This window comes from Apaloderma vittatum, unplaced genomic scaffold (assembly GCF_000703405.1).
Source record: "Apaloderma vittatum isolate BGI_N311 unplaced genomic scaffold, ASM70340v1 scaffold14084, whole genome shotgun sequence".
NCBI classification, from domain to species: Eukaryota; Metazoa; Chordata; class Aves; order Trogoniformes; family Trogonidae; genus Apaloderma; species Apaloderma vittatum.
This window is the reverse complement of record NW_009713318.1, coordinates 14,376-31,807: the sequence shown is the minus strand read 5'-3', so window position 1 is coordinate 31,807 and position 17,432 is coordinate 14,376. Positions and strand designations below refer to the sequence as shown.

At 45.1% G+C, this 17,432-nt stretch overlaps 1 protein-coding gene across 1 annotated transcript in view; it reads left to right on the top strand.

Annotated features, from left to right (window-relative positions):
* Window positions 1-17,432, top strand: part of HECTD4 (HECT domain containing E3 ubiquitin protein ligase 4) — a 57,243-nt gene that overhangs the window by 37,681 nt on the left and 2,130 nt on the right. The window contains 22 exon segments of the mRNA XM_009868321.1: window positions 1-74; window positions 695-832; window positions 958-1,094; window positions 1,252-1,412; window positions 1,735-1,916; window positions 3,323-3,528; window positions 3,855-3,985; window positions 4,215-4,420; window positions 5,396-5,575; window positions 5,853-7,156; window positions 8,332-8,539; window positions 8,918-9,141; window positions 9,223-9,374; window positions 9,578-9,684; window positions 10,548-10,671; window positions 11,448-11,638; window positions 12,240-12,386; window positions 13,520-13,639; window positions 13,792-13,947; window positions 15,325-15,428; window positions 16,364-16,585; window positions 16,987-17,153. The exon segment at window positions 1-74 is cut by the window's left edge and continues 8 nt beyond it. Of these exon segments, the coding sequence (XP_009866623.1) occupies window positions 1-74; window positions 695-832; window positions 958-1,094; window positions 1,252-1,412; window positions 1,735-1,916; window positions 3,323-3,528; window positions 3,855-3,985; window positions 4,215-4,420; window positions 5,396-5,575; window positions 5,853-7,156; window positions 8,332-8,539; window positions 8,918-9,141; window positions 9,223-9,374; window positions 9,578-9,684; window positions 10,548-10,671; window positions 11,448-11,638; window positions 12,240-12,386; window positions 13,520-13,639; window positions 13,792-13,947; window positions 15,325-15,428; window positions 16,364-16,585; window positions 16,987-17,153 (4,641 nt within the window).

Below are 17,432 nucleotides of genomic sequence, written 5' to 3'. Positions count from 1 at the left end.
AATTAGAAGAAGATTCCGTAATGAGGCTGAGAGGAAGTCTGGGTTGGATCAGATTAAAGGAGCTTTACAGTTAGGTATGGCTGGGTTTATTTCCATGCGTGCTGTTTTCTAAAGTGTGCCGAAAGTGTGAAGATAATGCCTGTGTTTCCTCTATGTTTTACTGTATTCAGGGCTGGGAAATCCCAACTGAAAAAAGAATCACGTGATGTTTTAGTCAAGTGCTTAGAATTTGTTTACCCGTGATTTTTCCTTGACGCTTTTACTTAGGTTAGACTGTTTAAATAGGAGGAAAATGGTTTTAGAAATAGTGGCAGGATTTATTGTGCCATTGTGATGTGGGTACAAAAATACTTTGGAATAGTAGTTTAGGAAGAAATTACCTACGTGCATTTTTTTGTCTATGACTGCATCAATGCAAAACTTGTGCAGAACACTTCAGTAAGGGGGAATTTGGAAATGAATACAGTTCTGGCAGGACAACCTGTTGGTGGGAAAGTCGAAGTGAGAGCAAAATAAGAATTCTGAGCCCTAGTGAGAAGCATACACGTGTGTCTCAGGAAAGCTCTGCTTCCTATGGATCAGCCCCACTGAAAGATCATTTAAATAATTAGATGGATCATCTACTGGCGATGTTAATACAAACTTATTTCAAGTAGCTGGGGAGAGTAACTAGGCACTTCCTTCTGCCTGCCAGGAATGGTTGACATAGCACGACAGACAGTAGAGTTCCTCTACGAGGAAAACGGTGGCATCCCAAGAGACCTCTACCTCCCTACTATCGAGGATATCAAAGATGAAGCGAACAAATTTACAATTGATAAAGTACGAAAAGGTAAGGTCAGCAAAAAGGTGTCTTGAGGGGAAAATAAAAGCTCATGTACTTGAGATCTGCTGCGTAAATTGCCAATCCGAGGAGAATGCTGCACCTTAAAAATTGCGTTGTCCCGTTCTGCCCAGGTCTCACCGTGGTGACTCGCTCTCCTGACAGTAACAACGTTACCAGTAGTGCTGTTGGCACAGCTTTACCCAAGTTTGCTATTCGTGGGATGCTGAAGACATTTGGTCTTCACGGTGTTGTTCTGGACGTTGATTCAGTGAGTAAAGATACATTGGGAAGGCTTTTCATGTCACAGTCCACACATCAGTGAGTGTACTGAGCTGTTCAGAATGCTGGTTTGAAGCTCTTTTCTAAGGGGGGAGGAAAAAAATACCATACTGTATTTATTGATAGGGTTGGGTTTGGTGTTCCAGGTAAATGAATTGGTACAAGTAGAGACCTACCTCAGAAGTGAAGGAGTTCTGGTACGGTACTGGTATCCGATTGACATGTTAGAAAGGCCACCGGCCGGTTACAGGAGAACTGCCACCAACGGATTGGTCACCCTGGATAACACCAACATCCAAATTCACAGGTAAAAAGAAAATAAAAGCATGATTATCTCCTGCAGCCTCAGTTTGAGCAGTAGTAAACTTCTGAACGTGAAGTTGTTGGATTAAAGCTGACAAATATTTGCATTTTAATGAGCAGTGAGGTTTTGCTGTTTGGGCTTGTTTGGGTTTTTTTGTAATAAAATTGGTTATAATTTCATTGTTGGAAGTTATTACTTAGTCTTTTGAAAGTGGTTTGGTACAGGCTAGTCTAACAGATACCTTCCTTGAAGCTTGGGTTTCTTGTGTCGTTAGTCAGTTGCTACCCAAAAGCTCATTCAGTGTTTTGATGTCTGTGTTTTCTAGAGAGCTTCTGCGAAGTGAAGCTTCCCTGGCCAAGCTGTACTGCCGCATGGCTCTCCTCAACATTTTTGCCCCTAAATCTCCCCATATGTTTACTCGGCTGTTTCATATTCCTACGATCCGTGATATCACTCTGGAGCACCTGCAGTTGCTTTCCAACCAGCTTCTTGCACCACCTCTTCCTGGTAAAGGCTGATTTTTACCATAGCTCTTTTTTGGTACAGTAGCTTTCTGGGCACAAAAAAAAAAAATCAAATTAATTTTGCACTTACTAGTTAATAATGATGAGATTTGAAGAAACGTCTCAATGGACTTCTGGCCTTAGTGATAGAGCACTAAACTGAAATTCTTGCTAATGATCTAATTAAAAGTGTTCAGGAAAGTTCAGAGGCCCTCCTGAGACTCCGTTCAGAATGCCTGCGTCCCTCTGTCATCGGTGGTCTTCTCCTTGGGGGTGGGGGGAAGTATCCAGATAGGATACTTGTAAGGAGTTGAGAACGTTTTGTAGTTTGAATCCGGGATAGTAAAACTAAATGCCAGTTGGGTCTCAGTTTTCGAAATTCAACTCTTCTTCATTTCACAAAGTGGTTTGTCCTTTTCCTACTGGAATCACAGATCTGATTAGAGAATGTATGTGCTGAATCATGGAAAAGAATCTTTGGCTAATTCAAGTGAGTGTTAACCAAGACAATTATGTGACAAAGCTGTTCTGCATGCAAAGAAATGTGTGTAACGTGGCTGGAGCATAAGGAGGAATTAGGAAGTGCTAAATATAGGCTATTAAAAATTGAAAGTGATTATTTACCATTGGAAAGAGTCCTGTTACTTCCTCCAGTTGAAACTTGGCTACCTCTAACAGATGCTGCATTGTAAAAGATCCTCTTGCAGAATACAGCACGCCTTTGCATGGCTTTGAGAATAACTTTACAAGCTCTTATTTAGTTTTCCCCCTTTGAAATACATCTAATTCAAGTCCTGCTAATACATACAGTTTACAAACTGGCATTTTGGTGGATTCCCCACTCCTTTGTGAACTGCACTTCGTTTTCCTTTTGACTTCTCCCATTAGCTCCAGAATGACAACCAGGAGATGTCAAGGCTTGCAACCCTCTCGGGGCCACCTGAAAGCTGTCTCCTTCATAAATGGGGAAAGCTTGAGGACAGATAAAGCTGCTCGCACCTTGTCTAGAATTAGCGAAGAAGAAAGTGCTTCTGCCTGCTTGCCCTCGTGGTACTTATGCAGTAAATTCAGTTGTGCCTGCCTCCAGGTGTGGGACAAACTGAGGCGTGAAGCCCAAGTCCAAATATGTAAGGCTGGTCTGCTTAAGGGCGGCCTTAAGGTAGGCGAGGAACACAGCTGGCATTTAGAGATCCATCCCACCTGCAACCAACCCGGGCAGGGGCACAAGGCTGGACTTGGGTGGATTTTTTCGGCTGCCAGCCTTTGAGAGGACGTTTGCACTTGCTCAGGAGTGAAATAGAGGCTTGTAATCTTCCACGGGTTTTAAAACTTCTCTTCTCGCTGTTTCACGGGCTACGTAAACGTGTTGAAGCAATCTCCAAATTTATCTTTGTCTTACTCTTATTACAGACGGAACAATCAGTTCAAGTTCTATTCTTTTGGCCCAGTCCCTGCAACACTGCATCCATTCCCAGAACTGTGCTGCCACCGACCTCTTCTACCAGGGCAACTCCCAGGCCATCCGAGAGTGGCTGACTGTTGCCATTACTCGCACGCTGCACCAGGGAGAGGAGAGTCTGCTAGAGCTCACTAAACAGATCTGCTCCTTTTTGCAGGTAAAATACTCAGTAATGTTTTATGAGTAGTGTTGTTGGTCCTTGTAAGGAGCCCTTGCTTTATCTGTGGTCCTAAGTTCCATGATACTGCCCTTCACTTCCGTGAAGGCACAGGCCTCACGCTGAATTGTTTCTCGGGATGGATTTTATTCTTATTCTGATCATAGCGGGCACGCTGAAAACACAAGCGATAGCAACACATCATAATAAAGTGAAGTGGCCTCACACCATGTTGTTATCGACAATGGTTTTATTTGGAAAGAAGAGGAGGGAGGTGATTTGCTTCTGCTGCTTGAGGGGTTTCATTATTCAACGTTACATTGCAGACGGCCCCAGAACAGTTCCCTGCTGAAGAATTCCCAATTTCAGAATCCAAAGTCAATATGGATGTGAATTTTCCTGGGGCTGCGTTTGTAATTGTGTCCTGCAAGGAAAGTCAGTCTGGATTCCGCAAAGAGTAAGTGATTGAGGGCCCAAGAGTGGAAAAGATTATGGAAGTGCCTCTGAGCCTCTGTGAACCCTGAGCATGTAGGTGCTCAACTTTTTTTAGATTTTTTTTCTTCCCAGAGGCTCATTTTCAGGGGGTGGGGGGGCTAAATGCTGCAGTGTTTCATCCTTCTAGGATTGGGTTGGGATTTTTAGTAGCTAGTTAGGGTCTAAACAAACCGTTCTTGCTCTTTCTTTAGTTCATCCCTGTATAAAGCTCCTTGGGCTCGAGTGCTTGTCTACGGGCTCGGGCATAAAGTGAAAAGGAACGGCCAGTTAAACCTGATTGAAGCGGTGTGTTACCCTCGAGATGCCTCCCCAACCAACACGGGCCTAACGCCTCCCCCGACAACCAACCAGTACCCCTCAGTGATCACCCCCACGGACAAGGTCCACATCAAGCTAGGTACTAAGAAAAATAAATTTTTAAAACTCTTTTTTACTGTCTTCTCCGAAGTGAGACCAGCATCATCATTGCCTCTGTAAGACCTTCCTGTACTGTCCTCAGTCCTGCCGTTGGTTATGACAGTATTTTTGTACAAGGCATTAAGAAACGCATCCTAGCAGAAATATGTAATTGTTCTTAACCAAGAAAGCATGATTTTTATAAATGTTAGAAGCCATCTGACTCTGATGTTGGTAATTCTGTTAAATCTGTCAGGATCTTTTTTTTTTTTTTTCCCCCCTAATTTTATTTTGTTCCAGCAGTTCACAGAGCGGTGGTTTTGAGTATATCTGCAGTGTTGGAAGTTGCTGCTATTACTCTTTGAGATGCCGCCTTTTAAATGGAGATTAAATTTTATCTTTTCCCTTTGTAGGTGATTGCAGGGCCCTTGAATACATGGAGTAATATATAAGCAGTATAGGAACACACGGGTCATCCCAGCAAGGAAGAGCAATCATTAATATTCTTTTTTACTCTTCCAGCCTAAGGGAGAGACAATGTGATTTATTTAGAGCAGTGAAGGTGACTGAGTGCAGTAGCTCTTAAAACTTGCCATTGGACATCCTTAAGTTGGGTTGATTTTCTTTTTTTTTTTTTTTGCTGACCTTACAGGATCTCTGATGTTTTTTCTCATACCGATCACACACATCATGCTACAAGTAAATGGTTTTGCGAGAAGTCCTGTGTATATTTAGATGTGCGCGGGCAAAAAGTAGTTCTGTTTCGTATGTCATGTAAACAAAGTGTTATCCATACATTTGTAATTACAGATTATAGCAATTTATCATAGAGAAATGTTCCTATTTGTTTATTGCAAGGTACTTAATGGAAAAAATTCTCACTAGGCATAAATTTGCTCTCTCAAAACGCTTGAAGATATGTTAGTACTTTCACTTTACCAGTGTCTGGAGTGTTTTCTTTGACTTCTTTCCTTAGGAGTATCTCCTCCTCCTGGAGCTGTGTTGGTCTTGCATTCCCTTCCCCTTGAGTTCCCCCTGGCAATGGCGTTCACAGAGCAGCTCTTAACTTGGAAATTGGAAGAAGGGGATGGAAAATCGGAAGATGAACTGGATACTATTCCTGCTTCAGTTCTCCTGCAAGTAGTAGAATTTTTAGGTGAGAATGCAGTACTTGCTTAGTAACGAGCACCAGCAATGTGGAGGGTTTAGGGGAAAAGAAAAAGAAAATTTAGTTGCAAAGTGTTTCTGAGTTCTTCCATTATATTGTTTTCTTCAAGCTCTTGGAATAGCCTTCCTGTCTTTCTCACTGCTGACACAGAGCTGGTGAAATTACCTTTTCCAGTGCTTTTTCTAATGTTACTGTAGGAGCTCATATAATAAAGCCGCTAACAATGAAACCCTGCTGACTCCCATGTCTTGCCTTCCACACGCAGGGAACTTTCTCTGGACAACTGACATGGCGGCGTGTGTGAAAGAGTTAATATTTCACCTCTTGGCTGAGTTGCTTCGCAAGATTCACAGTCTGGAGCAGAAAAAAAATCCGGCAGGATTGTCGTCTTCTATCGCCCTTCAGCTAAACCCCTGCCTGGCTATGCTTATGGCCTTGCAGTCAGAACTTCACAAGCTGTACGATGAAGAAACACAAAACTGGGTGTCTGGAAATTCCTGCGGTGGTTCTGGTGTCGGAGCAGCTGACCAAGGAAGATTTTCCACGTACTTCCACGCTCTGATGGAAGTCTGCCTTGCCGTAGCAGAAGTAACTTTACCTATCAACATGAGCGTAACGGCCACCGTGATGTCTTCAACAAGTGCCCCAAATCTCAGTGACTCTTCATCCTCGTCCTCGTCTTCTCCGGGACAGACGCCGCAGAGTCCAAGTTTGCTGTCAAAGAGGAAAAAAGTCAAAATGAAGCGGGAGAAGACGTCGTCTTCAGGCAAGAGATCTTCATCCAGAGCAGCTGAGACAGATGCTGCGATCCTTAGCATAGGGGGAAGCAAGCCTGAGGACATGTTGTGGTTTCACCGAGCGCTGACTCTGCTTATAATTCTCAGGCACCTGACTAAAAAAGATCCTCAGGGGCTGGGTGTGACAAATGATGCGGTAGCGGACGCGTGTCAGGCACTGGTAGGTCCCACAGCCCATAGCCGCTTGCTTGTCATTTCCGGAATTCCAACTCACTTGGAGGAGAGCACTGTCAGAAGTGCCATCCGGAAGGCGTGCAATGCGCACGGTGGGGTCTTCAAAGATGAGATCTATATCCCTCTGCAGGAAGAGGATCCCAAAAAAGTCAAGGACAAAGCAGAGGGAGGAGAATGCAGAACTGAGCTGGAAAAGCCAACAGTTTCAAGTAGTGCAGACAGTTTGGATATCAGCAGCTCGAGCAGCGTCACGCCTGCCATGAGCGTCAGCGCTTCGGCGTCTACGAGCCAGGCTTCCCTCTGCAGCTCGCAGGGCATATCTCGGACCGTTAGCGATATCTCAGTGGACCAGTTTCAAGCTGGACTGGAACTGGCCATCCCACCGGGACTGCTGGAGCCACACGTCGTTTCCAGCCAGGAGAGTTTGGATCTTTCCCACTGCAGCACAGGCAGCCTTGGCAGCCTGGGCAGCCTCGGGGAACCACTTGACAACGTGGAAACGGCGTCCGTGTCTGATGTCGGATCGATGTACACGGTCACGTCTCTGGACAACCAACCGCTTCTGTCACGGCCCATCAAAGGTTTTGCTGTAGTGGAGGTAATAACCTTCAGTTGGGAGAGGGTGCCTTTTAGGTCAGGTTGTTCTGAAAGAAAAACTGAGTTCTTGAGAAATACCGTACTCTTAGCGGTTTGTGTGTAACACCACGATCTGGCTGGTGTGGAAAAAGCGTGCTGCATGTTTTCTTCTGTAAAGGTTCTTCTGCTTGACTGAGGCCATGAGCTGAATGACGGAGAGCAAAAAGGTACTCTTAGCAAGGGGTAGCTCAGCAGAGGTCATGGGTGCAGAATAAATGCACATCAACATCTACGCCAGACTGATGAGACTAGGGGACCTCAGCTTGGACAGAGTGGCAGAGAAACACAGAACTTTATTCACCATTGACTTTCTCTGTACCAGTCAGAGTCTTAGAAACCTTCACTGTCCCTCAGAGGACAGAGGGGACCCAGTATTGGAGTTACCAGGTAGCAATTTTGAACCAGAAGGAAGTACTCTTGCATGACCCAAGTTGTAGAGCTCGTTGGCACAAGGTGCTGTGGCAGCCAGGAGTGCAAATCAGTTCATAAGGGATTCCCTTCATGGCAAATGTGCAGATCGGTCGCTGTTAAGCACGGCAGTCAGTGCACGCTGCAACTTAGGAAGTCTTTAAACTGCTGCTTTCTGGAGACAGAGAGAATGTGTAAAGGAAGAGGTGTATTAATTTCCTCTTTCATATAACTCTCTTCAGAGATTTGCTACTGGCTGCTGCTGGAGATAAATTTAGAGATGGGCAGCCCTTTCGTTTGACCCACAAGGCAATTGCTTAACGTTTAACGACTACACTTTCACGTATTTTAAACTGCCTACAGATTGCTCCACAAAATTAGTGTGGAAACAATGAAAACTTTTGTTTATGTCTGGTTCCAAATTAATTTGTGAAATGAATGCTTGTCACTGATGCCGGATCACTCCGGGTGTTCAGTTGCGCTAGAGAACCTTCCTCTCTGCTCTTACACCAACTGCTTGCTGCAGCTTTTCCCAAAGTTTGCCAGGGCGCTGCCATTTCTGCTAACCTGGATTCTGGCATCAAATTGTTGGTGTAGAGGAACGTTAGAAGAGATGCAGTAATGATGATCTACATGAGGAGGGGAGAAAGCTTAAGACTCAAATTCATATAAATGGACGTTAATTAGTTTTGTCAGAATGCCTGTTAACTAATTTCTCTATTTGTGCAGATAAGGTCAAGAGCTAAAATCGAGAAAATCCGAGCCAGTCTATTCAATAGTAGTGATCTCATTGGCTTGTCAAGTCTGGATGGTGAAGATGAACTGATGGAAATGTCAACCGAAGAGATTTTAACTGTTTCTACCGTAAATCAGAGTTTATTTGACACACAAGGGAGCCCAGCACTAGAAGATTACTTCAATGATAAGTCAACAAAAGGTACGTGGTTGTCATATTGACAAATATCTTGCTTGTATTGTGCGGTTCTTGGGGGACAAATGCCGCCAGATTCTCCTTGCTGGCATCATAAATAGTCTACTTCTTTCGTTAGCACTGCAGTCATTCAAATAAGAATTACACTATGTGGCCAAAACAGCGGAGGGAATTAAATTCTCTATCTTAAATGGGGTATTTTAGTGCAGAAAGATCAGGTCTGCTAGCAGAATTTTTTCTAAGTGATTTTCTCTCTCAGAGCAACTGGCCCACAATGCAGTATTTTAGCTGAATGCATAAGGTTTTTTCACGTTTCAAATCTTAAACTATTGTCGTGGCATTTTCTGCCATATTGTTATGTTATTTTATTCTTCTGTTATCTAGGTGAGAAACTGGTCCCAGGTGCTCGGGAAGTCCTCACGGAAATATTTAAAAGTTGCGTCCATTCTGAGCAAATGCTGAGCCTAACCCCAGCAAAACCCATCAAGGTGGCTGATATCTATCTTAGCAAAGAGCAGATAAATTCTCAGACTCCTGGAAACCTTCTTCACGTGTTCTTCACGAACGTCCGCCCTCCAAAGAAAGTGCTAGAGGACCAGCTCACTCAGGTAGCGCTTTGAGAATTATTTGCAACGTCTTTTCCTGTCACTCGAAGGCACTGGGTAATTGTTTACTCTTTCTGTTGGAAGATTTTAAGGAAGTACGGCGTGCCCAAGCCGAAATTTGACAAGAGCAAGTACAACAAGGCAGGCAAAGAGCAGCATCCAGTGAAAGTTGTGAGCACCAAGCGCCCAGTTACTAAACCGCCGACAAAGGAAAAGTCCATGCTCAATAGTGTCAGGTTGGTGTCTTTTGAGAGATGCAAAATGTTCAATTTCTCTTTTAGGAATCCATGTTTTTATTCCTCTTCCCTCTCTATTTCCATGTATGGATTGGAAGAGGGAAGTGCCGCTTTGAGATTGTAAAAGACCTTCCAAGGAACATTTTTGGATTATTGAACGGCTGAAGGAAAATTTTCCTCCTAATGTTCACTTTGTCCCGTAGCCGAACAGCCTTAAGTGAGAAGAAGCCGACCGTGAAGCCAAAATCTCCTGAGAAGAGCAAACCTGAAGAAAAGGACCCTGAAAAGTCTCCCACAAAGAAACAGGAAGGTAGTAGCTCTATAGAATGTTTCCACAGTATTACAGAGTAGAAATAATGTTTTTTGTGTTGGCGTTCTTCTGTTGTGTAACTATAGATTTGGCTTGCCTTTCCTTTTAATGAGGCAACTTAATTTTTTTAAATAGTGATTTAAAATGCTGCTTTTGTTGGTATATCTGTACATGTGGACTCACCAGTATAAGTTGGGAGTGAGCAATGGTCACGCAGTTCCCACAACAGCACGTGTAGACCGTGTGAATACGTTGGGTAGAGAACTGACTTGCGAGGAGGTGTAGTTTCAAGGGTTTTTTTGTACAGTGGGGTGTGACAGGCTTGATCCAGGTGGTTTTAAATCACATCTCTCAACTTATATAGGAAAATTACTAATTACAAGAGGAAAATCAGACAAAAGAGAAGCTTCAAATGCCTCATAATTAGTCTGTCCACAGATGAGAGAGCACAGCCAAGCCGTGAGAGGGGTTAGTTCCAGGATCTTGCTTGATCCTTCTTTTACCAGTCAGGTGTAGAGTGAATAGACATGAGCTTGGGATCTGTAGGAAATGCTGGGTTAGTTCAGAAGAGGAGAATTTCAGAATTTGGCCAAGCATGGCCTTGAGACCTGGTTAGAAATGTTGATGGAGCTGTTCTGGAGGGCAGCGGGGGGATTCGTGACCTTGAGAAAAAAAGAACAAGTGCTGTTTGCTGAAGCTGGGCTGGACCTGAGCAGTGTCATGTTTGGGACTGCTCGAGAAAACCAGCCGTGGTGGGATGGGGCCAACCAGGTCTCCACCTCATACCCTGCCCGTTTTCTTGTGTACAGTGGAGACTCCATAGTAAGTCACTAACTCTCTGATGGTCGTATCTTTGCTGTCAGTTCCTGAGGAGAAGTATTTGACGCTGGATGGATTTCACAGATTTGTGGTCGACCGATCCAAACAGGATATCCGTAGTGTGTGGAGGGCTATTCTGTCCTGTGGATACGATCTGCATTTTGAAAGGTAAATTTCACAAATCTTTTGGCAAAGATGATACTAATTAGCTGTGCTCACTTTAAAAAAAAAACCCAACTTGATCCCAAGTGTTCCTACCCCATCTAGTCTTAACCAGCCTGTTAGTAACATGCAAACTTCTGCCTGTGGTTGCAAGGCCTGTAGGGAATATTGTTGGTTATTTTCTTGAAAATATGCTTTAAAAGAGTCACTATGCTGTCAAAACACACGTTCCTGACTTTCTTATGTGCAACATAGCTAGGAAAACCATATACTGTGCTATCCCTTATAGCTTCCAAACTGTATGATAAATTGGCCTGATGAGAACTCTAGATCCATGTGGCTGGCTGCTTTTCTTCCACGACAACTTTCTGGTCTCTGCACTGGGTCATTTCTGCATTAAAGCTGTTTAAGTTTAGGCTGCCAGTGTTGTCCCTGGGTCAGCAGTAGTGCAGAAGAGGGAACTGTTACTTCCTCGTGCGGGAAGAAAGTCCCTTAAATGAATCCTCCTTATCTGCCTGGGTCGAGCCACGAGCTAATTGCCACGTCCCCTTCCCCTGTGTCAGGGTGTAAATAAGCTTAATAAGGTTTCTTTTTCTTATTATTTAACAGCAATGAGGCAAGGTAGGCAATAAATCAGTTTTCAAACTGAGATTTCTGTAGTGAAGCAGCTCTGCTTAAGAAGAGAGGAGAGGAGCAAGCTGCCTGCTGGGTGTGCTCAACGTGCTTTTAGTAAGTGGTGTTGCACGTAAGTTCCAACGGGCCTTACGCCTTTCCCGTTCCAGGTGCGCCTGCATCGACGCTAGACACGCTCAGAAAGCATCTCGGAAGTGGACACTGGAAATGGACGTGGCTCTTGTCCAGTACATCAACAGGCTCTGTCGCCACCTTGCGATTACACCAGCACGGCTCCATCCCCACGAAGTTTATTTGGATCCAGCCGACGCAGCAGATCCCAGAATTTCCTGTCTGTTGAGTACGTACGGACTGTTTGCACGGAGGGCTTCTGCAGTGGAAGAGCTGGGCGGTGCTCCTGAACGGCCTGGCTGTTACCTGGGTAGTCAGGACGTTCCTCTGGGGGTTGTAGATGGGAGCCGAGGGGAACACCGAGTCTGGGCCTCCTCTCCTCGGGCGTGCTTGGGCACTGCCGTGCCGGTGGCAGCGGGGTTAGAAATGCTTCAGAACCATGCACCTCCGGGTGCGGGCTGGAGCTGGAAGGTCCCCAGTGAGGCTGGCTTGCGTGGGGAAAGGCAGGTTGGATTTCAGTTCTGAACCTGGGCGGGCTTCAGTCACCTAAATCCAGTTCTGACCATTGAGTTCCTTTTAGAGGGTCTCCTGATGATGCAGATTCAGTGCTGGTGGAAGATTGTGGACTGGGAAACTTGAGATCCAGGAGGGAACATCATGGGTCACAGCCCTTCTTGCATCTTCGGCCCTTTTGTTGATGCGCAGAGATTGTGAGGGGCTGCTTTAGAAAGAGGCTCGTGTGGCTGCCGGACCTGAATCTGCTGGGAGGATGGACTTGGCGGTAGGTAGGAATCTCTTTTCTCTGTCTGACTGGGTGTTTCCCACCTCAGATGTTCCCGTCGAAAGCCTCCGCCTACGGTTTGCGCTGCTTCAGTCTCTCAACACGACGTTGGAGACGTTCTTCTTGCCCCTGGTGGAGCTTCGGCAGACAGAGATGTACGCCAACAGCATTGCTGCCTTACTGCAAGAGGCCAAAGGTGACTTTCTTGGGGGATGTGGCTCTGGCCCGAAAGGGTGCACTCTACCCCACGCTGGATTTCTCTGTGTTTTGCAAAATATTTTAATTTTCTGTGTACAGAAAGAACATGGAGAGTAGAGGGAAATAAGTTAGCGAGTGTTTCAGTGTGCTAAAAAAGACTCATTGCCTTTATCCTCAGCCCAATAAACTGGCACACAGCCAGAGGGGACAGCCAAAAAAACAGTATGGACCTGAGGGTTCCTCTCGGCGCAGGAGTTTTTTCTTTTCCGTGGTTTCTTTTCTAAAGGTGAGAGGGGATTATTCTTGCAAGTAGCGAACAGGAACTGTGCACCTTTCTTGACCGTGGAGGGAGTTGGCCCCATCTTCTCTGCCTCTGGGTGGCCTCCAAATGGGCCTTTATCTTCCGGGGGGTATCCACAAATTAAAATTCTTTGTTAGCCAACGAGCAGTGGATCAGATCAAAGTCCTAGAACGCGTTGGCATCCTCGTTGTCATTGAAGTTGTAGAATTAGAGAGATCAAGAAAATACTTGCCGTGAATCAGCATTTAAAATGGTTTTTACAATCCTTCGTTAGACAACAAACAAATCCAAGATTTAGGTCACTGCGTTTCCCAAACTTGTTTTTTTCTGAAGAAGAAGATACTGAATTCACCAGAGGTGTCAGTGTGTGTAAGTAGGTTTTTATATTGGCCTAGCTAGAAAAAAAAATGGTAATCCCAGTACGGGGAGGTGAGGAATGTTCAGAGATTTGTCTTTATAGAGACATCTTACGGTGCGATGTGAGAGGCCTCTTAGTCATGTTTTCTTGCCTCTAGCACGACTGTCAAAACACCTCAGACTTCTGAGAGCTGTTTGGCAAAGTGTTTCTGATTTCCAGGATTTACTAGGATATATTTATATAATATTACAGTTGCGTCCATCAGTGTTCTAACCCAATACACTTTTTCCAGTAAACATTAGTAATAAATACTTTAAAAAAAAAAAAAGGAGGAAAAAAATGACTTGGATTAGCTATATCTTACCTAAGGAGGGTTAAATTATTACTCTGCTGTCGTCCATTAGAGAATTCCAGAAAATAGGATTGTAGAAGGGCAGATGAACTATACTGAAATGTGTTTCTTTTTATGCAGGTTTAATCTTTTATGACACAAAAGTGACTGTAATGAACAGAGTGCTGAATGCCACCGTCCAAAGAACTGCTGATCACGCCGCCCCAGAAATCACCCTGGATCCCTTGGAGATTGTCGGAGGTAAGCGAAACGTTTACCCTTTCCCAAATCCATTTCAATCCATTGCGGCAAATTGGCTCCCTTCTAACGGAGCTCAGATGGAAAATACCCTGAGTGTGGGGATTTCATTTTTTGTTTTTTGTCCCCATTTTTCCCATTTTGTTTTTTAATAGGGGAGATCCGTTCTTCGGAGAATTCCTATTTCTGTCAGGCAGCCAGGCAGCTCGCCTGCGTGCCCTCCTCGCAGCTCTGCGTGAAACTCGCCAGCGGCGGAGACCCCACGTACGCTTTCAACATTCGCTTCACGGGCGAGGAGGTTCACGGCACAAGTAAGTGGGCGTCACGGACGTACCAGTGTGGGGGACATCAGTGAGAACTCCCATCAGGTGCGAGACCAAGTTTTCACCAGAACATGGCTCTGGTTTGCTGTAAGGAGCAGCATTACCTCTGTGGGATTTGTCATCAAGGATTAAGTTACCAAGAGTTAAGTGGAGCCAGGTGGTGAATTTTTCATATTTTAGCTATTAGAGAGAGTAAACAAAGCCATAATAAGTTATTTAAAGCACAGGGAGAGCATTCAATAAGAATGTCTCTTCGGGTTGTTTTGGTGCTGGCAATGGTAAACCCAGACTGTGCAGATAACAAAGGTTTTTGTTTTCTTTTTAAAGTACTTCCTTGTCAGTAACGAGCTGGGTAGTGCTACTGTGGTTTGTATTGTTAAAGTGATGTGAGATTGCAGAGCCAGTAGGTTAAGAGACCCTTAAATACTAGCACAGGACACGTTATCAAACATAGCTGTCGAGGAATATGCAAGCGTTAGCACTTACAGATGGTCATGCCATTTGTGAGGTGGATTTTGAGAACTGTTTCCAACTCAACATCAGGAATATGAACTCCAGCTTGTCCCAGCCAAGCCACAGAGATGCCAAGCCTGATGGGTTTTGTTGCTTTACAAACCATACTTAATTTTTGTGGTAAAAAGCATTAAAATTACATCTTTCTCATTTTTACAAGCAGACATACAGCATTCCCCATAATTGTTTCAGTATTTTTCATGTGGCTGGTTAAAAGAATAAACCTCTTAAAGAAATAAACCTTGACCTGTCCTGACTTCACCCGGCCAGCGCAGAGACTCCTCGTGACGTGGGGCTACAGCTGTTCAACAGAAAGGCTTGAGCACTAATCCGATTTTATTAGACAGGATTATTATGTCGCCTTTTATCTTAATTGATGAGGTTTCATTCTGTAAGATCTTCTTTATGGGAACGCCACCCAGCCCCCATTTGGATATCGACTTTCTCTGGGGGGTGCTGGTTCCCCCAGACACTAGGTGGGTCGTGCACGTGCTCCGGGGAGAGACTTGATTTAAAGAGGAGCCGAGAAAATCTTGCTTTGCAGATCGGTGGAATAACTGACAGGGCATCAGGGGAAGTGTCAGTTGCGTGTCAAAGAAGAAAATTGATTGCTCTTCCCTAAATTGATGCAGTCTCTGTGCACTGGGTGCGTGGGTCCTTTTTGGAGATTTCACAGGGGTACATAGAGAAGAAAAACCCCGTGTTCCCTCCTCACGTAACCAACTCTGTCATCTGTCAGGTTGTGTAAAGGGAAATCCTCCCTGGTGAGACTGTCAGCACCCACCACAGACCTTAAAAATGGAAGAATTCCTGAGAGAGCATTTAACTATTTTGCCTCTCTCTCTTTTTCAGGTGGATCTTTCCGTCACTTCCTTTGGCAAGTTTGTAAAGAGCTACAGAGCTCCTCGCTCTCCCTTCTCCTGTTGTGCCCCAGCTCTGCGGTCAATAAGAATAAGGTGTGATATCTCAAAGCGATAAATTAAATTGCTGTTCTCTTTTTTTTCCTTTTGAATGCATGCGTTTGACCAGGAGTAGAACACACTCAGTTAGCGGCACGGAAAGAAGCTTCAGAGCTCCCTGTTAGAGCATCTAACCCAGATATAGGTCTCATGTGCCTGACAGAATGGCCGGGACTGTTGAGGAATCCCCCCTGTTGCGCTTTACGTGGCACCACAGGTACTTGAAGAAGTAGCCAAGTAGGCAAAACTGCAAAATGTAGCAGAATTAAGAGTCCTGGTCAAAGCTGACATAGAGTGAATCGGGTTCAGTTGCCTGATCCAGAGGTTGTGTGTCACAACCTAGTGAGTCCTGTTCTGCTGGTGTTACTCCAAGAATGTCCCCAGGGAAGTCAGTCGTGGTGTCAGTAGCATAAGTCACTCAACCTGTCCTATTTAATGCGTATTTAGTGCTCTCCTATTTTGTGCAGTAGATACATTAAACAAGATAAAGCTTATGGCCTGCAGAATTGACAGGAGTTGAGGTGCAGTTCCTTCCTAGGAGTATTCACAGAGTGGGGAAAAAGCTCATTTCCCACAAGATCGACCATGTAACAAATCCGGCGTTGCCCACTCAGGCTGTATTTCAGAAACATCCCACGACTGGATGACACAGATAGAGAACTGATAATACAAATACAGACAAGTCCCGTGAGTGCTGATTAACAGAGCTTGGAAGAGCTGGGGGAAACCAGCTTTTGATCATAAGGTGATACGATCTCGCTGTAGAACAGAGACAGACTCCGTGTCGTGCCTGAGCAAAACCTTTTGTAGCTGACTGTGACGGCCTTTGTCACGTTCAGATCAGGATTTTCACAAGACCTGCAGGGTTTGCATCGGTTGTTAAATACTGCTTTGTGTGCTCTGTTTTGTTTGTGTGGTTTCTTTTTCTACAGGGGAAGTATATTTTGACACCCAGCCCTATAACCTATGCTGAGGAGCAGTTATTCCACTTCTTCGGGCAGCTCTTGGGCATTGCAATTCGCGCAGATGTTCCTCTGCCGCTCGACCTCCTGCCCTCCTTCTGGAAGACGCTGGTGGGAGAGCCGCTGGATCCTGATATTGATCTCCAGGAAGCTGACATCCTCACCTACAACTACGTCAAAAAATTTGAAAACGTAACTAACTTTTTTATTTTTTTTATTCCTCTTCCTTTTTTATTCAGGGTTTCCCCAACAAACATGTTGTTCGAGTAGCAATGAACTTTACTGCCTGCCCTAAATGGTGGCACTTGGCTTCACGGCCAGCAGATGGGTTTTGTGTGAGCACAAAGTGTCTTGACTCATCTTGGGTGCGGGATTTACATCCTGATGGCTTGGAAAAGTTGCTCAGTCTCCTCTGCTGCCAAGCGCAGGGGAATTAAGGCTTTTGAAATGTTTCCTGAGACTTGGCAGCACTCAGCCAGAAAACAACCCACTGAAGCAGTTACCGGCTGTCACTGTCCGCGATGTGTCCCAATGACAGCAGGAGCGCGGTGGCTGCAAGGGTGACGTGTTGCTCGTCTTGTGCTTTGTGACAGATAAATGACGAGACGGAACTGGAAGCTCTGTGTGCAGAGATCGCTTCCCAGCATCTCGCAACCGAGAGCCCCGACTGTCCCAACAAGCCGTGCTGCAAATTCACCTACCTGACCATGACAGGGGAAGAAGTGGAGCTCTGTCCCAGAGGCAGGCACATTCCTGTGGGGTGAGTGACAGCCGCCCTGGCAGGACCTCACGCTGGGTCACGTGGGTAAGAAGAACCTCTGGGATAATTTTCCAAGCTCCAGGCTCTCCAGAGATTCTTTCTTAACAAACCAGAGGCTTCAGCAAACACCCACAGCCCCCAGAGGCTTGTGAGGAGGTGGGCGAGCCTGAGAGGAGTCTCTGAGGAAAATGGAATTAAACTGGGAATGCAAATAGCTTGATGTTCCCTCTTGATTATTAAAAAGCAGAATCTCTCCACAAAACCCTTCCGTATGGAACA